The sequence below is a fragment of the Oryctolagus cuniculus genome, chromosome 10, assembly GCF_051225735.1.
Source record: "Oryctolagus cuniculus isolate XC-2025 breed Fujian yellow rabbit chromosome 10, ASM5122573v1, whole genome shotgun sequence".
NCBI lineage: Eukaryota > Metazoa > Chordata > Mammalia > Lagomorpha > Leporidae > Oryctolagus > Oryctolagus cuniculus.
In genome coordinates, this window is record NC_142876.1 from 107,304,725 (window position 1) to 107,331,442 (window position 26,718).

Below are 26,718 nucleotides of genomic sequence, written 5' to 3' on the forward strand. Positions count from 1 at the left end.
TTCTTTGGCATCTAGATGATTGTCTGCCTGTTACCTTTGTTGAAAAGGTCCCACTTTTTCTGTGTGAAAAAAAAAAAAAAAAAGGAAGCAAGGTGTGCACCTTCTGTTCTTTGCCGCAGGAGCAGGTGTTGTGCACTTGTACTTGACACGGATCTGCTGTGCTGTCTCCGCAGGCCTTGTGCAGGATCACTCGGCATTCGCCTGCTGCCTTCCAGAATGTCATCGAGAAGGTGGGCCTGAACTCCGTGATCAGCTGCCTGGCCTCTGCCATCTGCAGGGTCCAGCAGTACATGCTGACCCTGTTCACTGCCATGCTGTCCTGCGGGATTCATCTTCAAAGGCTCATCCAGGAAAAGGTTCGACTTCGATCATTACCCGTCGCTCCGCTTTAAAATGCTGCTGTTTTCCCCTACAAGTAATGTCACCTTGGCAGAATTTCATTTTTCTCACCCCAAGGGACCTCTTTGAACTCTACCCAGTTTTTGTCCCACACATCTGAAGATGTTGTAAGAGTCTTTGGGTGATTAAAACGAAGTCCAGCCAATGGCTTCTGCCCGTGTGTCCCATTTCACTAACGAACAATGAAGCGTTTCCTGTATGCACGGGTTTCTTAGGCCTTCTCAGCCTCAGTCCTGCTCCCTGGGCCATGCATTGGTGTCACCTGGGAGTATGTATGGGAAAGGCAGACTCTCAGGCCCCCTGCAGAGTTCTTGAATCAGAATCCACATGAAAAAAGAATTATTTGAGAGGCAGGAAGACAAGGAATGTGTGTGTGAGAGAGGGATCCTTTGCTTGTTTACTCTCCAAGCACTGAAAGTGGCTAGGAGATGAGAGGGTAGGCTAAGGCAGCAGTCAAGACCCAGGAAAACAACTCACACCTCCCACATGGGAGGTAGAAACCCAATGAGTCCAGCCATGACTACTACCTCCCAGGGTCTGCATTAGCAGGAAGCTGGAGTCAGGAGACAGGGCGGGGGGTTGAACCCAGGAACTTCAGTGTGGGATCAGGCGTCCTAACTGCTAGACCCAATGCCCAGATTTTACTTATTTTTATTTTAACTTTATAAAGATTTATTTACTTGTTTGAGAGGGAGAGACAGAGATATCTTCTGTTTGCTGGTTCAGTCCCCAAACGGCCACAGTGGGCATTGCTGGACCAGGCATAAGCCACGGGGCTGGGCCAAGCAGAACTCAAGAGCCTGGACTTCCATCTGGGTCTCCAGTGTGGATTCCAGGGGCCCAAGCACTTGGGCCATCGTCCGCTGTCTTCTCGGACACATTCGCAGGGAGTTGGATCTGAAGTGGAACAGGCAGCACTTAAACCTGAGCTCAGCTTAACCAGCCACACTACAGTGCAGGCCCCCAGTCTATAATTCAATGAGGTTGCTAGGTGATTGATTTTAACTTTATGATTTGAGAAGCCTTGCTTGAGAATATTATAGTTAGGTGAAAAAATTTTTTTAAAAAGGGCCATGTTTAATGTTTGGAAAGCGATGAATCAAAGTTGAGAAGAAATTTTTCAATTGTGCAACTTTTTCTATTTTTTAATTTGGTACCGTGGAGGCAGTGTAGTGTGCAGAGTTCTTTAAACCAGTCACCCTCCGCCCCTCCTTTGTTTTTTGGTTTGGGAACAGGGATACATATTTCTAGTCAGTGTTTTGTGAATCCTGTTAAAAGTAATGGTTCTGTGAGTTGTGGAGTGGGATCCTCTAGGGCATGGCTATTCTGCATTAAATGCAACATGTTAAATTTTGCTTTATATCAAGGAAGTTAAAATTTCATGACTATTGTGAATAACTAGGAGATTTGCGTAGTAATCTTGCTCCAAATAGAAAGCCAACCACCTTTTACTGTAACTGCTCTAATTTAGATTTTGCTAAGTTTGTACCTCAAAGAGATTTTTTCCCCCAGCCATTCGTGTTTCCAGGTTTTGCCATTAAATTTTCTAAGTCATGAAATTAGGAAAAGTGACACTGGAGTGGCTTTGCTGTTGAAGCTGTGGTAAGAGGCCAAGAGATGTATTGGAGTTCCTAACCCTTGGCACAGGCATGCATTGATTAAACTTCAAATACCTTAATTCACAGAAGCAGTAAAATGAGTTGCATTTGCTAATTTTTAGCTGTTTCATAATGTATGGCATTATTCCATGCATCTTAAAGAAATGAATGATTGTACAATTAAGCATACCAAAGGCTAAATAATCTTTTGGTTTGGATTAGTATTAGTGCTGTTAAAAATCTGTTTTTTATTTGAGGTGGGGGGAGGAGTCCCATCCTCTGACTCCCCCCAAATCTCACAGAGGGCAGGGCCGAACGAAGGCTGGAGCCAGCAGCTGGGAAGTCGAAGTCTTGCATATGGGTGTCAGTGATTCAGGACCTCCCAGGTCTGCATTAGCAGGAATCTGGGGTCAGGGGCCCAGGCCAGGAGTTGAACTCAGGTACTCTGATGGGGCACCTAACCATTGTCTGAACCAATAGGCCAGAGGCCAAAGTGTATTCACGTTGCAGTGAGCCAGACCCTCAGTAGTTTTCCATCATGCAGAACTGGAACTTGGCATTCACGAAACACTCTGGGTGTTGGTGTGCCGTCAAACGCTGGATTTTAGGCAAGTGTTGTGTTTCCGAAGGCTTCCTCTAACACCATGGTGGCAGGGTGAAGGAGGCCACTTCCAGGTGGAGGTGGACATCCAGGGCCCTGCTCGGTGCCTTTTGACACTCCAGGGGTACGGGAGCCACCCGCATTGCTTCTGACAAGAGTGGCAGTTCAGGACTTCCTTAGGCCTCCTCTGCTGCCACCTTTGCTGGTAGAGGGAGGGTTCCTTGTTCCTGTGTCCACTGATGCTGGTGGGATGTGGGTGGGGGTGCCTCCTTGCTAATGAAAGGTGGTGAAGGAGTAGGCTTCTCACTATGCTTTTTTTTTTTTTTAAGATTGATTTTATTTGAAAGAGTTACAAAGAGAGGTAGAGACAGAGAAAGAGGTCTTCGATCTGCTGGTTCGCTCCCCAGATGGACACAAAGACTGGAGTGCACCAATCTGGAGCTAGGAGTTTCTTCCGGGTCTCCCATGTAGGTGCAGGGGCCCAAGGATTTGGGCCATCTTCTGCTTTCCCAGGCCATAGCAAAGAGCTGGGTTGGAAGAGGAGCAGCTGGGACTAGAACCAGCACCCATATAGGATCCCGGTGCTTCAGGCCAGGGCATTAACACGCTGCGCCACAGTGCCGGCTCCGCTTTGCTTTTTCTTTTTTTTTTCTTATTTTTATTTTTATTTTTTTTTGACAGGCAGAGTGGACAGTGAGAGAGAGAGACAGAGAAAGGTCTTCCTTTTGCCGTTGGTTCACCCTCCAATGGCTGCTGCGGCCGGCGCGCTGCGGCCGGCGCACCGCGCTGATCCGATGGCAGGAGCCAGGAGCCAGGTGCTTTTCCTGGTCTCCCATGGGGTGCAGGGCCCAAGCACCTGGGCCATCCTCCACTGCACTCCCTGGCCACAGCAGAGAGCTGGCCTGGAAGAGGGGCAACCGGGACAGAATCCGGCGCCCCGACCGGGACTAGAACCCGGTGTGCTGGCGCCGCTAGGCGGAGGATTAGCCTAGTGAGCCGCGGCGCCGGCCCTCCGCTTTGCTTTTTCTGATATGATCACAGCAGAGAGAGAGAAGGGGAGGCTGCCGCTGCTGTGCCTGGGTGGGGCTCCAGGCTCCTCATGTTGGGATGGGAGTTCTGTGGCTCTATTTTGTCTGTTCTGATGCGGCTCTGCCGGCGAATGGTGTTGGGATGGCTTGTTGTGATCATGTGACATTGTCCTGCGCTTCCTGCTTGCCCTCTGCTGATGGCAGTGGGCTGTGGTTTTCCATGGTGTTCAGCTACAGGGGAGTGTGTTGCTGTGGATTCATTTCTGAGAGGAGGAGCGTGGTGGGGGCAAGAGGTGCGGAGTCACCACACAGACCCTGGGAGTCGGGTGAAAGCAGGCCTGAGGCAAGCAGCCTGCGGACTTGTTTATTTCAGTTGCTACAGCAGCTTATATAGCCAAGGCAGCCAATCTGGTCAAGGGGCGGTCTATGCCCTAACAAATCACAGCCTGTTGCAGGCAGTTTCTGAAGCCATCCAATCACAGCCTGTTGCCAGGCAGACTCCGCTGTCATGTGGTTTCCGAAACCATCCAATCACAGCCTGTTGCCAGGCAGTTTCTGTGCCAGCGGCCATCTTGGCATGGCCTTCTCATTCCACCACAGGAGTAGCCATCCCTTTCTTACTCCTTAGGCTTAAGCCATCTGGTTTTAGCTGTGTATTTATGTGTGACACCTGTTGGTATTTCCAGGTTCCTGGGATATGTGAAGCTAAAATGTAACCAAGTGAATGCATTGCCGTGTTGGTCCTCAGGTCCCAGGGTTGCTAGCTGGCCTGGTCTGCTCTCTCTCCACCTGTCAGTCTCCCTATGTTTGCTTATGTATAATGCCCAGAGTTTTTAGTTGTACTTCATGGTAGCAACAGAGAGAATGGCATATTCTCTCTCTTCTCCTCTAGTTAATTAAATGTATCTCTGACAGCTCAATAATGTATGACAAATTTTAGTTTAAAATGCAAGGTTCTGTTTTTACTAAGGAAAAAAATCTATCACTTATGGAACGTTTACCATGCGCAAAATGCTTAGTGACTGGGGGAGAGCCAGAAGTGGATTTGGAGTATGGTGAGCAGAGAGGAAAGGGCTGGAAACTTTGGAAGATGATCTTGACCTGGATCCTGGAGGACTGTATAGGGCTGTGATTGGCTTTCCTAATGGGTTACAGCACCACAGCCATTGTTTTATATTATTTTTTTATTTGACAGGTAGAGATAGAGATAGGAAGAGAGAAAGGTCTTCCTTCTGTTGGTTCACCCCCCAAATGGCAGCTACGGCCAGCACTGTGCCCGATCTGAAGCCAGGAGCCAGGTGCTTCCTCCTAGTCTCCCATGCGTGTGCAGGGGCCCAGGCGCCTGGGCCATCCTCCACTGCCCTCCCAGGCCACAGCAGAGCTGGACTGGAAGAGGAGCAATCAGACTAGAACCCGGCGCCCATATGGGATGTTGGCGGGCACCGCAGGTGGAGGATTAACCAAGTGAACCACAGCGCTGACCCCTGTTTTATTTTAAGTTAAAGAATAGTGCCTACATTTGTCTACACATGAGTGAAGGGCTGGTTTATCAACCTTATTATGGCAAAGCTCAGGTTTTCTCCAAGTGTTTGGTTTGACAGACTGGCGTGAGTGGGTGAGAGGCAACCTGGAAACAAATAAAAAGGTTCTGGCTTCCTACTGGACAGAGAGAAGGAGCTGCACTTGTGGTTCTTTAGGGGGACCAATGCCTGTGTATTGTGTTGTTTTTAATTTAGAGTCACTTCCCCAACTAAGTCCCTCCCCTTCCTTTTTAATAAAAGAAATTATTTACCACAGAAAATTCAGAAAACTTTGTATTAGCTTTCTTTTGGTGCCAGAATTCAGTGTAAGTAAGGCATGTACAATTTTTGAGAAATGAGGAGGTGAAGCAAGGAAAAAAAAATATATATTTTACGAAGTCACTTTGGGTCTTCAGTTAGAAGGGTCACAGACAGATGTGTGAACTTGGGAGAGAGCCATTCCTACAACTGCTTCCCGAGGGAGCTGTCACAGAATGAGTGTGAGACTAGCAAGAAACAGTGGACTGAGCTGCGGCCAGATGATGAGCGTGGGTGATACAGGAGTGTGTCGTCCTAAGTCTGCGTGGACATGCCTGTGTGCGTTTGAACGCATACAGGGAGAAGCGGCGCCAGCAGTGGATGACCACAAACCAGTAGACAGCTCTGTGTGTGACTCACTGGTGTGGTTTTAGAAATAAGACCATATAGTAAAACTCAGTGCCGGATTCTGGATGTTACGCATCCCAAAGCATGTAAAACTCCTGGAGCTGTGCTCTGCTGTAACTGAGCCCACACCACGCCACTTACATCAGCTGTGTAGTGACATAGCTTCACACACCTGCCTCAGTTATTTTTTCCCCCCTAAGAGATACAACTTTGAGTGTACCTTGTAGCCGAATAACTGATCATGGGTACTTTGGATTGCATGTGCCTTGGAGGTCACATCAAATGGATGCAAACATTAATTTCTGAAGCCACACCACATTTCTCAGGTGAGTCTGCTGATGCTCACTGGTGAGATGACTGCCTTTGGAATGACGCTGATACCGACTACAGATGCTGCCTTTTTAACTTTTGGCTTTCCTGATTGATGTCAATGCTAGCTGCTGTCCAATTTTATTTTAGGAGTCTAATCTGATTGTAACTGGTGCTTTAGCATTAGTGTTTTGACCAAGTACGCAGCAGTGATTAAAAATAAGCCTGTAGCAACTGATCTCCGTATTACTTGAAAGTACCATGACTGATCACTGTGAAATTTCATGATGTGAAAATGTAAAAAAGTTAGATGTTGAGTATCTACTTGGTGTTTTTTTTGCCCCCCCCCAATGTTGCTAGGCATACAGACTCAGTGGTGGCTAATTAAGCGTTTAGAAAATGGAAATTAATCTGTACATATTAATGTGATTATGAATTTATGTTGTGAGATTTTTCATCCATATGTATAAAACTTGTCAAAGATATTTTATATAGATACTTTTCTTTTCAAATATTTATTTATTTATTTGAGAGGGAGAGACAGAGAAATGGATATCTTCCATCTGCTGGTTCACTCCCCAAATGGCTGAAGTGAGTGGAGCCAGGCCATTCTGAAAGCAGGAGCCAAGAGCTTCCTCCGGGTCTTCGATGTGGGTGCAGAGGCCTAAGTACTTGAGCCAGCCTCCGCTGCTTTCCCAGGTCGTCAGCAGGGAGCTGGATTAGATGCAGAGCAGCCGGAACTAGAACTGGTACCCATATGGGATGCTGGCACTGCAGGTGGAGGAATATTATGCCACAGCACCAGTCCCTTATGCAGATACTTGACTAAAGTTCTTTAAGGAAAGTGCGACCCAAAAATTTTAGATTTATTCAGTACATTTTCAATATTATACAGCAAAATAGTGCCAGCATAGTTATCGACAAGATTTCTCATTGGTTTTTCTTCAGTCTATCATTATTATTATTATTATTTTTTTGACAGGCAGAGTGGATAGTGAGAGACAGACAGAGAGAAAGGTCTTCCTTTGCTGTTGGTTCACCCTCCAATGGCCGCCGCGGCTGGCGCACTGCGGCTGGCGCACCGCGCTGATGCGATGGCAGGAGCCAGGTGTTTCTCCCATGCGGGTGCAGGGCCCAAGTACCTGGGCCATCCTCCACTGCACTCCCTGGCCACAGCAGAGAGCTGGCCTGGAAGAGGGGCAACCGGGACAGAATCCGGTGCCCCGACTGGGACTAGAACCCGGTGTGCCGGCACCGCTAGGTGGAGGATTAGCCTAGTGAGCCGCTGCGCCGGCCCAGACTATTGTTTAATGACCAGTCTGTCCTCATTGATTTTCAGCTGTGACAGTCGGTCCAAAGCAGATCAATTTTACCTCTTAAAATGTGTGAGAGAGGAGTTGGAGATGCTCTGCCTCATTGCTGTTTTTCGTGGATCCGATACTTTAGTCTTTATGTCCTAGAGGGATGCTTCGGCGTTTTGCTTAATTTTGACAGACAGATATTTTGATCGGTGATGGAAGCTTCATATATTTTGGACAAATTCTTAATGTTTTGAGTATTTCCTGCCACCATCTTTGTGTTCAGACAGAAATGTCCATTCTGAAAGCACTGCTTAGTGCCTTTGGCTCCTGGTTGTGAATGTTGGACACAAATTGGTTGCACTGTCGTTTGAGTTACAGAACTAAACAGCTCCCGCCCCTCTCCTCCACATGTATTATTTAGGTATGTTGAGCTGTGTGACAAGATGAATTTAAATCAAAGCTGAATACATAGTGGGTTGCAAGCTGAAGTGACCCGAGGTCATTTTTGGTTCTCAAAAGGTAGTTTTGATTATTCATCCTAGGCACCAAGTCTTTGCCTGCAGCCTGTAACCCTTCCCCCCTCAACTGTTAGGAGATTAATACTGTTGTAGACATGTGGTGAACACGGCTTCAGATTAAATATGGAGCCCTGAGCATTGAGTTGTAGGGAGTCAAAGTCATCATTGTTCTGTTTTTGTTTTTTGGAATGACTAAATAAGAACTTATTTAGAGCATAAGCTGTTTTTAGGCTCAGCTCCACAATTTACGGCATCATCATAAGGGACTCGGATCATTACATTACAAATAAATCTCAGACACCGTTTTTAATTTTTGATAGGATAGTTTGTCTAGTTTGTTTCACTCAAAATCATGAGCCTATTTAATTTTGTAGGATTGTTAGTCATGGCTGAATAATATTACATCAAGAAGAACTGCAAAAATATCCCTCGTCATACGTATTATTGGATATTTCTGTTTTAAAATTATGTCTATTGCTGTAGGAAACTTTTTATGGCTGGATGTGTTGCTTTTTTATTTACATACTTACGTTACATTTATCTGTTGCAGTAAGGAACCACTCCAACATGCAGAGGCTTAGACAAGAACAATAAGTTGTGTTGCTCACAAATCTGTAATTTGTGCAAGCTTGTGTTGGGGGCTGGAGGATAAACTTTCCAGATGGTCTTTCACATGCCTGGCAAGTTGGTACAAGCTGTCCGCTGGGAACTCGGCTAGAGCTTTGGCCGTGAGCCTTGGTCGCGTTCTTTGTGGGCCTCCGCAGGCTACTTGGACTGTCTCAGTGCATAGTATGGTGGCTGGGTCCAGGAGTGCGTGTCCCAAGGGGATCAACAGAAAATGTGGTATTTTCATTTTTTTTTAAAGAAGATAATAGCATAGTAAAGTGTTCTGGTATCCACCCCCCCCCCCCCCTTTAAGCTTTGTTTATTTGAAAGGCACAGTGACAGACAGAGAGTGATAGAGAAAAAAGATCTTTGATTCTCTGGTTTACTCTTCAGACGTCCACAGTGGCCAGAGCTGGGTAGCAGGGGTCCAAGTACCTGGGCCAAATTCTGCTGCTTTCTCAGTTGCGTTAGCAGGGAACTGGATTGAAAGTGGAGCAGCCAGGACTTGTACTGGAACTTAATTGTAAGAGGGATGCAGGTGTTGCAGATAGTGGCTTAAATTGCCACATCACAGTGCCAGCCCCTGCAAGGTCTTCTCCAAGTTTGTAAGGTCAGGTGGCACCACTTCCTGTCTGCATTTCCTCTGCCCTCCGCCCATGTGTCCTTAGCATTTGTCATCAAAGAATGGCGTGAGCCTGGTTGGTCTGAACATCGGGTAGATGGATTATTGGTGAGAATTAGGATTTATTTGACAAATCCTGTATTTTAAATTCTTACGTATTTGCATTTAACGTGAAAGACAGAAGGACAGAAACAGATCTTCCATGTACTGGTTTACTTCCCAAATGCTTGCCACAGCCAGGAGCTTGAACTCCATTTGGGCTTCTCACTTGAATGACAGGGACCCAAGTACTGAAGCCATCACCTGCTACCTTGCAGCACGTGCACTAGGCAGGAAGCTAGATCCAAACTGGAGTAGCTGGGATTTGAAGCCGGTACTCCGATGTGGGTTGCGGGTGTCGCAAGCAGTGATTTAACTGCTGTGCCAAACACCTACCCTCAGATCTCCTATTTTAGATGCTAAAATTCTTTCCTGTTTCTGTTTCTGTCTTACACACAATAGTGTTGTGAGCATTCTCTTAGCTACGGCATACTCGCTCATCACCCTGTTAGGCAAAACTTCTGTAGCTGTAACAGGTGTGCCAGAAGAAAACACCATGTTAAAGGCTTTTGAGGTTTACCAGTTCTCTTTCCTGCTGCGGAAGGGAAGGGTGGACGCTTAGTTTCCAGCTGGCTGAATTTGAGATCTTTCCATGGTACTACGGCCGTGCCAACCCTGGCCACCGTCCATCTTCATCTTTGCTGATCTGCTTTGTGTTAAAAATGAGTTCCTCCTAAGTTTGCGTTTCTTAGATGACTTGTTGAGGGCAACTGTATTTTAGCTTGCCTGTTGACAGCTCAGAGGTCTTTTGTCAACTGCTTTCCCACACCACCCTCCTTAATTGAAATTTGAGCAGTTTACTTAGTCTTCATAGTTTGAGAAGTAGAGTATCATTTCATCCCTTTTCTTTTTGCTGTTGTGTGAAGTCTTGTTTACTGTTTTGTGTGTTTTCTGCTTTGTCTTGGTTTATGTGTCTTTTGCATAAATATTCAGAAGTGTGCGTCTTGGAACTAGATGCATTATGATATTTTTTGGGATCTAGTCGTCATATCAAGCCCAGGAGATGTGTTAGGCAGTGTTCTCCACTTTATTTTGTAATAGAAGAAACTGGAGTACAGTTCTTTCGTCAAGCCATGGGTATTTTTCCGTAGGTTTTCCCGAGTCCAGGTCTCAAGTCCTGCCACTCCTCCGTTGACTGAGCTGCTCTCTTAGCAGTTACAGAAGTCTGTGGTTTTCTTGGTATAAGTCCTACATGTTTCTCTTTCCTTTTCCTTAAATGGTTTGTATGTTTTGTTGCTGTTAGATTTTTTTTAAACAAATCTTTTTTAAAAAAAATTTATTCATTTGAGAGGTAGAGTTGCAGAGAGAAGGGTCTTTCATGTGCTGGTTCACTCCCCAGATGGCCACAACGGCCATAGCTGGGCCGATCCCGAGCTGGGAGCTTCTTCCAGGTCTCCCATGCGGGTGCAGGGGCCCAAGGACTTGCGCCATCTTCTACGGCTTTTCCGGGCCATAGCAAGGAGCTAGATGGGAAGAGGAGCAGCCAGGACTAGAACTGTTGCCCATATGGGATGCTGGTGCCACAGGCAGAGGCTTAACCCGCTATGCCACAGCTCAGGCCCCTGTTACTGAGATTTTTATGACTACACCATACGAGAAGACTTCAAAAAAAATTAGTAAGAGGTGGGCGTTTGATTACTTGGTTAGGATGCCCTTGTCCCACATCAGCGGAGTATTTCAGTTGTATCCCAGGCTCTGGCTGCTGACTGCAGATCCCTGCTAACGCAGACCCTGGAAGACAGCAATGATAGATCCTGCACCCGGCTGGAAGATTCGGATTGTGTTGTGGGCATATGGGAATGAAGGTGGAGGAGAGCTCCTGCTTTTTGTCTATATGTCCATCTCTTGGCCTCTTACATACATAATTTTTAAAAACTTACTGAAAAACAAAATTAATGGAAGTTTATTTTGATGCAACATACTTTGGAATCCACGCACAGGTTTTTGAAAACATGAATTTTCCATGTACTTTTTTTGTTTAGCAATTTGATAAATGTATTCAGTGGGTGATGATCAAATGAGGTTAGTTAGCCTTTGCATCTCCTTAAATATTTAAGGCTAACCACAGTTGTACATATCTGTGGGGTACAGTGTGACATTTCAACAATGCCCACAACGTGAATGCATTGAATCAAAACAATTGATGTTTTCTTTGTTACCATTCTGTGATTGGAGTCTTTGAAATCCTCTCATAAAAGACAGGATATGTTACCGTGGATGTGTGTTGCAGAACACTAGAATGTATAGCCGTTATCCAGCTGAGTTTCTGTAGCCATTGTTCAACGTCTTTCATCCTCCTGTCTTCCCCTTCCTCTGGTAATCACTATTCTACCCTTAGATCAACTTTTTTAAGTTGCCACATATGGGAGAAAACTTAAGTTTCCTAACTCCAGTGTTATTTCATATAATGTGATTCCCTGTAATTCCATCCATTTTCCACAGAGTAGTGGGATAGTGCTCCTTTCAATGGCTGGGTAATACCCCAGTGTGTGTGTATCCCATGTTCTTCCATGCAGTTGCTGATGGGCATCTGGGTAGATTGCGTATCTTAGGAACTATGAGTAATGCACCAGTTACTATGAGAGTGCAGGCATCCCTGACACGCTGATTGCATTTCCTTCCAATAGACACTCAGAAATGGGATAGCCGGAACAGATGATAAATCTATTTTGAGTGTTTTAAGGAGCTTCCTTACTGTTCTTCGTAATGACTGTACGAATTTACACTGCCATCAACAATGTGTAAAAATGCCCCTTTCTCCACATCCTCTCTAGCGTTTATTATTTTCTTTTTGACAATAGCCTTTGTCACTGGAGTGAGGTGATAGCTCATTTTGATTTATATTTCCCTGGATGCTAATGTTACTGAACATTTTTTTTTTCATAAATTTGTTGGCCTTTTGAATTTCTTGTTTTAATGAGGGCTTATTCCTGTCATTTTCCCTCTAATGTATTTTTGAGGCAGAGAGATGGAGGTAGGTAGAAGGAGAGAGCTCCCATTGCCTGGTTGACCACTCAGAAACCTATAACAGCTGGGGTTAGACTGAGGCTGAAGCAAGGAGCTGGGAATAGCAGTCCAGGTTTCCCACGTGGGTGGCAGGAGCCAGCTGTTTGAGCCATGACCTCCTCTCCCGGAGTCTGCATTAGTAGGAAGCTGCAATCAGGGGCTAAAGGCAGAATGACACTCAGGATCTCCACAGTGGAGTCTGGGCGTCTTAGTCAGTAAGCTAAATCCTGGGTCCAATTTTGCTCACTTTAAAATGAGCAAAAATGGATTAATTTTTTTTTGTTGCTGAGATTTTGAATTCCTTATGTAAAATGAATGTCAATCTTTTATAAGAAAAATAGTTTGCAGAAGTTATCTCCCATTTTGTAGGTTGTCCCTTCACTCTGTTGGTTGTTTCTTTTCCTGTGTAGATTTGTAGAGGCTTCTTAGCTTGACAGACCCTCATTTGTGTAGTTCTGCTTGTGTTGCCTGTTGTTCTGTGGTCTTAGCCATAACGTTGCTGCCTTTATCTGTATCTTAAAGTTTTTCTTCTATGTTTCATTTTAGTAGTTTCATTGTTTCAGGGCTTGCATTTAGATCTTTGATCCAATTTGAGTTGATTTTTATAGAGGGTAAGAGATGGGCTGTGTGTATTTGTGTGTGTCAGATTTTAGTCTTCTGAATATGAATATCCAGTTTTCCCAACACCATTTTATTGAGGACACAGTCCTTTCTCCAGTAAATGATTGTGACACCTTCATTGAGAATCAGTTGGCTATAGAGGCGTAGATTTGTTGTGGGAGTTTCTGTGCTTTTCCATCTGTCTGTTGGTTACTGTGGCTCTGTAGTGTGTCTTGAAATTGGCCATTATGATGCCTCCAGCTTTGTACTTTTGGCTCCTGGCTGCTTTCGCTTTGTGGGCTTTTCTGTGCTTCCATATGAATTTTAGGATTTTTTTTTTAAGGTTCTGCATAGAGTATCATTGGTATATTGATGAGGACTGCATTGAGTCTTTAAATTGATTGGGGCAGTATGGACATTATAAAAACATTAATTCTTCCCATCTATGAACATGGGAGAATTTTAATTTTGTTGAGTCTTCTTTCATCATTGTTTTATAATTTTCATTTTAGAAGTCTTTTATATTGGTTAAATTTATTCCTAGGTATTTAATTTTTGAAGCTATTTTGAGTGGGACTACTTTTATGATTTCTTTGGCAAGGAGTTAATTGTCACTGAATAAAAATACCATCAATAATTGTATATTGATTATGTGCTATGCAACTTAGTGAATTTATCACATCTAATGGTCTTCTGATGGAATCTTTAATTTTTTCTGTATATAGAATCGTGTAGTTTTTGTAAACAGGGATAATTTGACTTCATTTCCTCTTTGTTTATCTTTTATTTCTTTAGCTGTCAGATAAAATGTTCTGTAAATGTCTCGTAGGGCCATTTTACCTGTAGTATGCAGATTGGCTTTGATATTTCTTTGTTGATTTTGTTTTTGTTTTTGTCTAGATGCTCTGTCCATTGATTAAAGTGGGGTATGAAGTCCACCACTATTGCTCTACTGGAGTCTATATCTCCCTTTGGGTATAGTAATGATTATTTTATAGAATTTTTATGTGCAGCAGAATTAGGTACATATACACTTATGTTCATCAGTCTTGTGGAACCATCCCTTGATCATTATATAATGACTATCTTTTATATATTTTTACAGTTTTGTCTAATTTTGATGATTTTGTCTTATTTTGACAGTTTATATTTTTCAAATACAGAAAAGTGTAAAGAACCATTCAGTTAGCTTACATGGTTTTAACATTTTCCTATATTTGCTTCATGTTTAGACATTATACACATTTTTTTAAGTCACAGGCAGATTTATTGATACCACATAATGTGGGGTTCTTAAAGTGAGGAAAAGGGCACATTAGTGTTTAAGGGGCATAATTCAGTGAGGACAACATTTTACAAGTATATATTCCCAATGATACTGCATCAACACATTTAAAAGAGACCAATAACGTGTTTGATAAAGTACAAAGCATCCATTAATGATAAAAACCTTTAACAAATTAGGCATAGAAGGAACATAAACGAAAAAGGCTATATATGACAATCCCACAGCCAGCTTCATATTTAATAGGAGGGAACTGGAAGTATTTACGCTGAGATCTGGAATCAGACAATATGTCTGTTCTCGCCACTCTTACTCAATATACTCCTGGAACTTTTAGCCAGAGCCACTAGGCAAAAGAAACAAATAAAGGGCATGCACATAGGAACCAAGGCAGTAAAATTGTGCCTGTTTGTAGATTACATGATCCTTGTTTGCAGTTTGCATTGTAGAATTTATTTTGTCTGATAAAGAGTATACCATTTGCACAGATTATCTTTTCTATCTTTTCAGTTTAGTCTGTGTTTTGACTGGTGAAATGAATTTCTTGTAAGCAGTGTATTGTTGGATCTTAATTTTTTATTCATTTAGCCAGTTGGTATCTTTTCATCAGGGAAGCTGGTCCATTTACATTCAACATTACTGATAAATAATGACCCAGTACTATCATCACATTTTTTCTTCTATTTATCTTGAATATAATTTGTTTTTTTTTTTTCTTCCCCTTTTCATGTCCGTTTTGTGGTTTATGCTCTTCTAGTGGGTTTTATATTTTTTTTTTTTTTTTTTTTTGTGAAGGTGGCTGTCCGCCTTCTGCTGCTCTATGCAGCGACCCCCTAAATATTTTTGGCAAGAAAACTTTGGTAAATCCCTAAGCTTCGGCTTGCCTTGGAAAGTACCCCCCCTTTTTTCTTCCTTGACAGGCAGAGTTAGAGAGAGAGAGAGAAAGGTCTTTTCTATTGGTTCACTCCCCAAATGGCCACTATGGCCGCTATGGCCGGTGAGCTGTGGCCCGCGTGCCGTGCCGATCCAAAGCCAAGAGCCAGGTGTTTCCTCCTGGTTTCCCATGTGGATGCAGGGCCCAAGGACCTGGACCATTCTCCACTGCAGTCCCAGGCCACAGCAGAGAGCTGGACTGGAAGAGGAGCAACTGAGACAGAATCTGGTGCCTCGACCGGGACTAGAACCTGTGGTGCCAGCGCCGCAGGTGGAGGATTAGCCTAGTGAGCCGTGGCGCAGGCCTCCTTTTTTCTTTATCTATGTAGGAAAGCTTTGCTGGGTATATTATTCTTTGTTGGGAGTTTTTGCTTTTTTTCATTGCTTGGAATACATCACTCCATTTCCTCCTGCCATAAGTTTCCTGCTGAAAAACATGTTAGCCTGTTGGCGGTTCCCTGAAATGTAACTACATTCCTTTTTCTTCTAGATTTTAGAATTATTTTGTGTTGCACTTCTGAGAGTTGGACTGAAGTGTGTCACAGTCAGGATCTTTTCTGTTTTGATGCATTTCAAGTGCTGTGGGCCTACTGAACTTGGATGTTCCCGTCTTTCTCCATATTGAGGAAGTTTTACTATTATTTAATTGAAGAGCTTTCCTTTGCTTTTTCTCCTGTGTTCTCCCTCAGTTTCCTAGCATTCAAATATGTGTTCATAAAATGGTATCCCAGATGTGTTAGAAACTGTCTTTTATTGTCTATTATCTGAATAGATCTGTCTTGAGGTTTAGATGTTCTTTCTTCTGCTTGACCTAGTCTGTTGTTAAGGCTTTCAACTGTATTTTTTTTACTTGACATATTGAGTTCTTCATTTCCAGGATTTATGTTTGATTCTTTCTAATGATCTCTATTTATTAACTGAATTTCTTAGCCATATCACATAATCTTTTCTTGATTCCATGCAAATGACTGCCAGTATTCTCCTATATATATAAAGTTATTTAAGAGGCAGAGAGAGGCCGGTGCTGCAGCTCACTAAGCTAATCCTCTGCCTGTGGCGCTGGCACACCGGGTTCCAGTGCTGCTCAGGGTGCCAGATTGTGTCCCGGTTGCTCCTCTTCCAGTCCAGCTCTCTGCTGTGGCCCGGGAAGGCAGTGGAGGATGGCCCAGGTCCCTGGGCCCTGCACCCGCATGGGAGACCAGGAGGAAGCTCCTGGCTCCTGGCTTTGGATCAGCGTGGTGCGCTGGCTGCAGCGCACCAGCCGCAGCGGCCATTGGGGAGTGAACCAATGGAAAAGGAAGACCTTTCTTTCTCTGTCTCTCTCTCACTGTCCACTCTGCCTGTCCAAAAAAAAAGGACAGAGAGAAAGGGAGAGACAGAAACACACACAGCAATCAAATAAATGTGCATGCCCATCTTCCGGTTCTGGTTCACACCCCAAACTCCTGCAGCACTGGGGGCTGATAATGAACGTAGGCATCTCCATTTGTAACTTAATCACGGTGTCACACATACTCTAGAAAATTAATCCTTTATTATTATTATTTTTTTTTTGTTTTTTTTGACAGGCAGAATGGACAGTGAGAGAGAGAAACAGAGAGAAAGGTCTTCCTTTTGCAGTTGGTTCACCCTCCAATGACCACCACGGCTGGCGCACTACGGCCGGCGTATTGCGCTGATCCAAAGCCAAGAGCCAGGTGCTTCTCCTGGTCTCCCATGGGGTGCAGGGCCCAAGCACTTGGGCCATCCTCCACTGCCCTCCTGGGCCACAGTAGAGAGCTGACCTGGAAGAGGGGCAACCGGGACAGAATCTGGTGCCCCGACCGGGACTAGAACCCGGTGTGCCGGCGCCGCTAGGTAGAGGATTAGCCTATTGAGCCACGGTGCTGGCCAATCCTTTATTATTTTTAAGGATATATTTATTCATTCAAGAGGCAGAGTTACAGAGCGAGAGCAAGAGAGAGAGAGAGAGTCTTCTATCTGTTGGCTCACTCCCCAAATGGCCACAGTGGCCCGAGTTTGGCCAGTCTAAAGCCAGGAGCTTCCTCCAGGTCTCCCACATAGGTCCAGGGGCCCGCACACTTGGACCATCCACTGTTGCTTTCCTACGGGCATTAGCTGGGAGCTGGATCCTGAGTGGAGCAGCCAGGACTTGAACTGGAGTCCATATGGGATGCTGGCACCACAGGTGGAGGCCTAACCTATGCTACAGCACTGGCCCCAGTCCTTTAATTTTTGAAAGATTTATTTATTTGAAAGGCAGAGCTGTAGAGAGGCAGAGGCAGAGAGAGAGGTTTTCCATCCACTGGTTTACTCCCCATAATGGCTGCAACAGCTCAAGCCCTGCCGATCCGAAGCCAGGAGCGTCTTCTGGGTCTCCCATGCAGGTGCAGGGGCCCAAAGACTTGGACCATCTGCTACTGCTTACCCAGGCCATAGCAGAGAGCTGGATCAGAAGTGAAGCAGCCAGGACTCAAACCAACGCCTAGATGGGATGCTGGCACTGTAGGCGGCAGCTTTACCTGCTATGCTACAGTGCCAGCCCCTTCCAGTCATTTATTCTTAAAGTGTTCTTAAATACATTCCCTAATCTTCTTTCCTGCATCATCTTGTTTTATTTCCGGGTGGAATTTCACTTTATTTTTTTGTGTTCACATGACTTAGACTTTTCTTTTTCCTTTCTAATAAATGACTTGAGAGCTTTTCCCCCACAGGACTGAGGTCTGTATAAACATGGATGTTTGTGTGTATGTATCACATCTGTATCCATAGTCTCTCCCAGGTCTTTAAATCATTTTTTTTTAAATGCTTGATTCATTTAAGGGTTTACTTTCTAGTAAGACAGGAAACAGCCCCCAGTGCGCACATGTTCTCAGTCTATTAATTTTGTTCTATCAACACTGAGCGGGCTTTCCTTCTGTTACACCATGTTGTGTTTTCACATTACATTAAGATGCACGCGCTGCTTCGTCAATTTTGTCTCCTTAAAGAGCTCTTTGCCCGAGCCTTTGCCTGACATCAACACGGACAGGCTGCTCGCTGCTGCTTTGGAATCATCCTGGGGTTCCCTGTGCCCTTCTTGTGTTGTTTTCTCAGATCTCTTGGTTATATTATCACGGTGAGTGTGGAGGGTGCGTGGAACAGTGGTGATATGATACATGATTCTGGAAAGATAACAAAGCCAGGACATCTAGAGCCTTGCAAGCCATGCTAAGGAGTTTGAGCTTCCATTCAAAGCTTGTAACAACTGCTGAGACCACTTCATAGGCAAGTAACAGTGGTGCTAGCTGTTAGGATCACGGTGACGCTGACTTGCAGAGTGGGTGGAGGAAGGAGAGGTTCAGGGACGGCGCTGTGGCTCAGCGGGTTACAGCCCCAGCCTACAGCGCCGGCATCCCACAAGGGCGCCTGTTTGAGTCCCAGTTGCTCCTCTTCCGATCCAGCTCTCTGCTAATGGCCTGGGAAAGCAGTGGAAGTTGGCCCAAGTGCTTGGGCCCCTGCACCTGTGTGGGCGCCCTGGAAGAAGCTCCTGGCTTCAGATCAGCTCAGCTCTGGCCATTGTGGTCATTTGCGGAGTGAACCAGCAGAATGGAAGACCTCTCTGTCTCTCTGGCTCTACCTCTCTCTGTAACTGTCTTTCAAATAAAAAAAAATTTGTTTTTTGTTAAAAAAAAAATGAGAGGTTTAGTGAAGTGTTGGCAGTATTCAGGAAGGATGTAACGGTGCGTTGCAGCAAGACTGTGATAGTGAGGGTGGCCTTCTGACAGAGCTTGGGGATTCACTGGCCACGAGAGGAAGGGAGTGGCAGTGAAGAGAAGGCTCACATCGATGAGTCTGGCTGTTACCATGGTGATTCTCAGGGGCGGAGTAGCACATTTAGGGTGGCGACTGTAACGTGCCCTTCATCCACACTCGCCGGATGGGAACATTTCATCACATTGACTTTATACTGTGTTTTCCTCTCTTCCTCTGCATACCTGTGTTTTCTCACCCATTTGAGAAATGTGGCCTTTCTTGTTTTGTTCTTAGGCTTTAATTTCTGAATATTTCCTAAAACCAAGCCATGAATTTCAGAATCAAGAAATACATTGATATGAGGCCAGCGTTGTGGCACAGCAGGGTAAGCCGCTGCTTGAGAGGCTGGCGTCCCGTACAAGTGCTAGTTTGACTCCTGGCTGCTCTACTTCCAACCCATTTTCCTGTTACTTTGGCTGGAAGAGCAGCGGAAAAATCATCTTTAAGTGCTTGTGCACCTGCTGCCCACATGGGCAGCTGAGTGGAACTCCTGGCTTCAGCCTGGCCTAGCACCAGCTGTTGTAGCCACGTGGGGAGTCAACAGGCAAATGGAAGATCTCTGTCCCTCCCTATCTCTGTAACAAGGACTTTCAAACACATAGGTAAATATGTAACACGTAAATACTTTAATAAAGGAAATAAATTCACATAGCACATGTTAGCCAATCTAGAGACCTTATTCAGATTTTTACCTGTTGTCCCAGTGAAGTTCCTTACGGGAAACAAACTTGAGATCTCGAACTGCAGTTAATTCTCTTTGTCTTTTTAGTCTCCTTTAAAGTGGACTGGATTTCAGTCAATGGCTGGTGGAGATTTGAGTGGTTTTGCAGTGTGTGTGTGTGTGTGTGTGTGTGTGCGTGCATGCACAGGTGTTGGCATTGGTGTGGAAGGCAGATTGGCCACTGGGGTCCTTGTACCGCAGAGTATGAACTGGCGTACGGAATCGCCGGTGGGGAGATGGGTGTTCTCCTGTCAGGATGCTGAAAGCTGGAAACACGTTGTAGGACGCCTTGGGAGTGAGTCTGCCTTTCCCCTCCTCAAGTGGTTACCTGGCTTTGATGATTTGGTTCCGGATCTCCGTGAGACTGATGCTTCTTCGTGTACCTTCCTTGAATAGAAGCCTATGCAGGACTGCAAGTTCTGCCCACCTGGCCGCATAGCACCCAATATAAAAGGACCAGGTGTGTAAAAAAGAAGCTGAGGTTGTGAATTCTGCCTCGGACTCACAGTGTTACTGCTACGCTTGTCTTAGGCAAGGACTCTTGGGAACTCTGATTCTGTATTCCTGGCTACTTAACATTCATTAACAATCTCTGCATGTGCATGTGCACATTTGTGTGTGTGTGTGTGTGTGCTGTTTGAATATTTGTATATTCAATAGGCACCTGAAATGACATACAACTTGTGTATTAAAGGAAAAATAACATAACCGTTTGCCAGAAGTTATTGCTGAATGAGATATTACAGCTTTAATTAAAGAGCATTGCAGAAGTACAGGTTTTTCTTATGCATCATGTATTGGGTATTCATTTTACTGTATATCTGTTAAGCCTCAGATATGTAGATGAGCGATCTCGTTTCTTTATGTGCAGGTTTGCTCAGAGCTTCAAATCTACACGTAGTTGTGATTGCCAACTCTTTAGTTAGGTATTGCTGGTTATATGATTGCATAGTCAGGAGACAGGTTTGTTTTACTGGTCTGGATTTGAATTCACCTCAGAATTTGGGCAGATTACTTAACTTTTAAAGGTTGATTTTTTTCCTTCAACATAGGGATATCATTGTCAATATTTATATCTTAATTTCCAGGTGTCAGTGAAATAATAATATAAAAAGCTCTACTAGGGATCCAGGACAGGTTGAGAAGGCAAACGCAGTAGCCACTATTACTTTATTTCCTGCTGTCCATTTGATTATTATAATGTCCTCACTCCAAGAGGTGAGGCTACCGTTTTTTTTTTCATGTTTTCTCAAAAAATGTGTTTCTTCAATGTCTTCCGCAGGATTTTGTCTCCACAGTTATCCGTCTACTCGACAGCCCGTCCACTTGCATTAGAGCCAAAGCCTTCCTGGTGCTCTTGTATATCCTGCTTCATAACCGTGAGGTGTTGCTGCTCTGCTGTCAAGCCAGGTATGGCTCTCAGTGCTTCGTCCTCGGCGCCTTCCCTGGGATGCCTGTCTCCCCGGGAGCTTCACACGGGGTTTTTCTTGGTCTCTCTCTGGGCCTGGTGCAGGAGTTTGTCCTACTCCACACTGCCGCCCACAACTCTGTCCTAAGATTTCCTGAGGGTGTAAAATGTCAGGTGTCCTCGGCCGGCGCCGTGGCTCACTAGGCTAATCCTCCGCCTGTGGCACCGGCTCCCCGGGTTCTAGTCCCGGTCGGGGTGCCAGTTCTGTCCTGGTTACTCCTCTTCCAGTCCAGCTCTCTGCTATGGCCCAGGAAGGCAGTGAAGGATGGCCAAAGTGCTTGGGCCCTGCACCTGCATGGGAGACCAGGAAGAAGCACCTGGCTCCTGGCTTCGGATCAGCGCGGTGTGCCGGCCGCAGCAGCCATTGTGGGGAGAACTGTGGAAGCTTGAGAGTCGGCGTCCCAGCTGTCTGTGCAGGCACTGGTGGCAGGAAGGTGAGCCTGCACACAGGAGCATAGTGGAGAGTCGGCCCCCGCTCTCCTCCCCTGTCCTGAACATCAGGACAGCTGAGGACCGGCAGCTTCCTCTGCAAGGTGACCACCTCTTCTTCCCTCCCCTTCCTGAGTCTTACATTTTTGGCAGTCTGCTTCCATTCTCTGGGCTAAATGTTGGCGTGTCCTCTTGGGGAAGCTGACTGGTCCCCAATGGAAAGCCCTCGAGGGGCTGACATCTGAGTGTCGCCCACTGCAGCCGGCGAAACCTCGTCCCATCAGGAGAGCCCATCTCTCGTAAGCCCTACTCCTGCACACAATCTTCCAGCCGACTTGGAGTGCATGAGTTTGTAGTATGAATGAACAACAAGGAATCTCCAGATAGTTGCATGAAGCCTTTAATCATAGAGCGAAGAAACCCAAACTCACCAACAGATAAAAGGGACGAGGCAAAAACACAGCCCAGAGCCGTGCACAGCCAGCTCATGGCGTTAAGGCAAAGCAGATGACCCTTAAACCCATGAGGTAATGCTAAATCTTTCTCATTAAAATGCAAGTGCAAATTAAAGGCACAGTGAGGTACCATTCCTTACTCAGCGCCCTGGCTGTGTTGGACAGTGTGTTCTGGTGAGGCTCTGGAAATGCGGGCTCCCACACATTGTGGGGCTGAGGTGGGGAACCACGGAACACTTTTCAATATGGAGAGGAATTTGGCAGTGCAGTTTGAGCATCCTTGTCTGAAATGCTTGGGATCTGATTTTTTTTAAATTTTGGATTATTTGCAGATATATAATGAGAAATCTTGGTGGGATAGAACCGAAGTCTGAGCATGAAATTCATTTAGGAATTCACATATTATACACGGAGCCTGAAGGTGGTTTTGTGGGGTATCTTTGGTCCGCCTGTGCTTTGACCTCATCCCCTGAGGTCACGCATGGAATTTTCTGCTTGTGGCATTGTGTTGGTGCTCAAATTGATTCCAATTTTGAGAGTATTTTAGATTTCAGACTGTAAGTTTGCTTGACCAGCATAAAGCAAGATGGACATATTTCTTTGCCTTTTGGCCCAGCTACTTCACGTCCAGGGTTGCTGTGGTTTGGGTGCGGTTTGTCCAGCAAAGCTTCAGGGCGGGGCGGCGTTGGAAGGGGTGGGACCTTGAAGAGCTAGGGTCTAGTGGGAAGCCTTTGAGTCCCTGGGGGCACTGCCACTGGAGGAGACTAAGGTTGCTCGTTGGGGACCCTGGGTTTGTTCTCACAAGAGTGACTTGCTGTGAAAGCATGTGCGACCCCTGAGTCATCCTCGGGCTTCATATCTGATGACATGATCTCGTTCCCTGGGCTCCTGTGTGGTGTCGTCTGCCAGCCCGGCGTCTCCAGAGGCCAGGTGTGTAGGACTGCCTGAGCTTGGACTCCTGGCCTCCACAGCTGCGAGCTGAGTCAGGTGCTTCATGACCTTAGCTCGTCTCCATCGTTTTGTCAGTCATGAAGACCAGACTCAGCCGGGATACAGCAAAGAAACGGCACATTCTCGCTCTCCAGCCGTGACTGGGACTTGCAGTACTGTGGTGAACAGGAGTGCTGAGGACACACGTCCCGGCTTTGTCGCTCGTCTTTGAGGGCAGGCACGTGGTTTTGTGCTGTTAAATAGGATTTTAACTCGAGATTTTTTTTTTCTTTTTTTTTGGATATACCCTTTATCCAATGGAAGAAAAGATCCTCTTTATTCCTACTCTTGAATCTCAGCTTGATGATAACTGTTGTTTCATCATAAATGAATGCTGGCTTTTGTCAAATGCCTTTTCTGTATCAACTAATAGAATAATATCTTTTGTAAAAAATTTTTTTAGTTTTTAAACTCATATTTTTATGTCTTTGTTGCAGAGGTAGAGTTACAGGGAGAGAGAGAGGTCTTCCATCTGCTGGTTCACTCCCCAAATGGCTGCAACAGCCAGAGCTAGGCCTACCTGAAGCCTGGAGCCAGGAGGTTGTTCTGGGTCTCCCATGTGGGTGCAGTAGCCCAAGGACTTGGGCCACCTTTCACTGCTTTCCCAGGCCATAGCCGAGAGCTGGATTGGAAGAAGAGTAGCCAGGGCACGAACCAGCCCATGTGTGGGATGCCGGCACCATAGGCAGAAGCTTTAGCTTACTGTGCCGCGGCGCCGGCCCAGTAATAAGTTTTTTAAACTGTTGGTATGATGCATTATAGTAATTGATTTTCAGGTGTTACACGGACTTGTATACCTAGGATAAATCTCTCTTGGTCATAGCATTTAATGCTTTTATATGTGGCTGGATTTGATTTCCTAGTTGTTAGGTTTTAGGATTGTAGGGTTCCAAGAAAGTGAAGAGACAGTTCAAGTAGAAAGGACTTTATCTTAGGGGAGACAAAACTGGGGGGCGAGGTGAAGAGTGGCGGTGGAGCTCGGCTTTATTCTGTCTGTGCGGCAGGCAGAGTCCCTTCATGAGCGGCTTGTTGGGGGAGACGCAGAGGGCCACAAGGACGCTGATGAGGTGGCTGGGAGACAGACAAAGGCATGCGAGGTTTATGGTGCGTGGTCTCAGCAGTCTGGAATGTCCCGTGTGCTGGGTATTCCCCGAGCAAAAACATTTCACTAGCCTTTAGGTTATTCTCTGTCCCCAGGACTGGGGGTTCAGGCCCAGTGACCTAATGGGTTCTTTTTTTTTTTTTTTTTTTTTTTTATTTTTATTTATTTTTTTTTTTTGACAGGCAGAGTGGACAGTGAGAGAGAGAGACAGAGAGAAAGGTCTTCCTTTGCCGTTGGTTCACCCTCCAATGGCCGCCGCGGCCGGCGCGCTGCGGCCGGCGCACCGCGCTGATCCGATGGCAGGAGCCAGGAGCCAGGTGCTTTTCCTGGTCTCCCATGGGGTGCAGGGCCCAAGCACCTGGGCCATCCTCCACTGCACTCCCTGGCCACAGCAGAGGGCTGACCTGGAAGAGGGGCAACCGGGACAGAATCCGGCACCCCGACCGGGACTAGAACCCGGTGTGCCAGCGCCGCTAGGCGGAGGATTAGCCTATTGAGCCGCGGCGCCGGCCGACCTAATGGGTTCTATGAGGCCTCAGTGGCCTGACAGGTCCTAACACTAATACTGTGTTGACTGTTGCTGCACAGAGCTCATGAGAGATTATTCTGTAGTTTGCTTATTGCTTCTCTCCCCCACTGCTTCCATCCATTCTGTAATTTTAATCTCGGTATAATCCTGGCCTCATATAAAGAGTTGGAATGTATCTCTCGTTTTCTGGAAGATAGTTCATAAAATTTGTGTTATTTTAGTGTTTGGTAGACTTTTGCAGTGGAATCCATCTGGGCCTGACGATTGATTTTTCAGAGTTTTTAAATGACCCGTTTGTTTAATCGTCACAGGATCATTCAGATTTTAAGTTTGGTGTAGTTGAGTTTCGGTAGTTAATGGTTTTCAGAGAATTGGTCCGTTTATTCGAACTTCTTAAGTTTATGAATATATTTTTTCCTTAGTATCCCCTTACTTCTTTTTAACTGCTGAAAGATTTGTTGTGAAATCCATTTTCATTTCTAATATTGGTGATTTACTTCTCTCAACTTTTCTCATTCTTGGTACATACTATATTATTTATCTTCGGCTTGTGTTTTTGAGTAAACCAGCTTTTTTCATTAATTTTCTCACTCATTTTTCTGTTGCCAGTATCTTGTCTGATTTTTATTATTTTTTCCTCCTACTTTGGTTTGATCTTTTCTCTCATTTCTCAAAGTAGATACTGAGATTATTGATTTGAGACCTTTTTACTTGTAAAGGGTCTCATGTAGCTTTTACTGCTATAAATCTCCCACTCAGCAATGCCTTTGGAGTTTTTGCAGATGATTTTTTTTTAATCCATTCCATGCAGTGTATCTTTCTCATTTCCTTTGATACTTCCTCTTTGACCATGTGTTATATAGAAATGTGTTATTTAATTTCTGTGTTTTGGATATTTTTTGCTATCAGTCTGTTAACTGATTTCTAGTTTGATTTTATGGTCAGAGAACATATCCTGTCCATCACTTCAGTTCCTGTAGATCTGCTGAGGTTGTGTGATGATTTAGTGTAGGGTCCGAGGGTGTTTGGAAAAAATATGCTACTTGTTGGGTGGAATGTCCTTTTATTTCATTACACTCTGTTTCATTGCGTTGCTTACGTTCTTATTGTTTTTCTTTCTGTTACTTCTATCCACCTTTGAAAATAGGATAGGGATGCCATAGTTAAACGCTTGGAGGTGAATGCTTGAAAGTCCAGTGGTTGGGAGGCCTGCATCCCACGTTGGAATGCCTGTGTTGGAGTCCCTGCTCTGTTTCCCACCCAGTTTCTGGCTAATGCTCACCGTGGGAGGGAGCAGGTGATGGCTCACGTAGTTGGATACAGATCACCCATGTGGGATACTTGAATGGAGTTTTGGGCTTCTGGCTTCTGCCTGGCCCAGCTCCAATTGTTGTGGGCATTTGATGCATGAAACAGCAGCTGGGAGATATAACCTCCTTCTCTTCCTTTTTGTCTCCCTCTTGTCGCTGTGCCTTTTAAATAATTAAAAAAAAAAAAAACAACCAAAAATAAAATTACAGCTTTGTCTTTTCAGCTTAGTAATTTTTACTTGAATTATTTTGGAGGCTCTGTTGATGAGTGTGTATGTATTTAGTTTCATATTTTGGTGTGTAGACTTTTTATCATTATGTTAGTCCCTCTTTATTTCTAATATTTTTCTTTCTCTAAAGTTTACTTTATGATATTAATACAGACACACCTGCTTTTATTTTAAATTAATGTCTGCATTTTATATCCATTTCAATACTTTTACCTTGAACCTGCCTGTGTTATTACATATGAAGTGAGTTTTCTTTTCTGCTGGTCTCTACCTTTTAATTGCCATATTTGCAAGATTTTAATTGGTATACATGATGATTGAGATGCCAGGATTTAAGTCTGGCATTTTATTCTTTTCCCTGGCTTTATTTTTTATTTTTTTTACCTTCCTATGGATTAGTAAGACATATTTAAATTCCTTGGTTTATTCCTGATGCTTTAAAAAAATTTATTTAGGTATTTGAAAGGCAGAGTTACCAAAAAGAGAGGGAGGGAGAGATGGGGATAGAGCGAACAAGCGAGCGAGCTCTCTCACTCCCCAGACAGGTGTAATGACTGGGGCTGGGCCAGGCTGGTGTGAGGCTGGGAGCAGGAGCTTT

The 26,718-nt window shown here is 45.0% G+C and overlaps 1 protein-coding gene across 14 annotated transcripts in view; it reads left to right on the plus strand.

Annotated features, from left to right (window-relative positions):
* Nucleotides 1–26,718, plus strand: part of ULK4 (unc-51 like kinase 4) — a 598,567-nt gene that overhangs the window by 142,597 nt on the left and 429,252 nt on the right. For all 14 annotated transcript variants that reach the window (XM_089306514.1, XM_070050985.2, XM_089306513.1 and 11 more), the window contains exons 21-22: nt 174–356; nt 20,890–21,017. In XM_089306514.1, the coding sequence (XP_089162640.1) occupies nt 174–356; nt 20,890–21,017 (311 nt within the window). The remainder of the gene's footprint in view (nt 1–173; nt 357–20,889; nt 21,018–26,718) is intronic.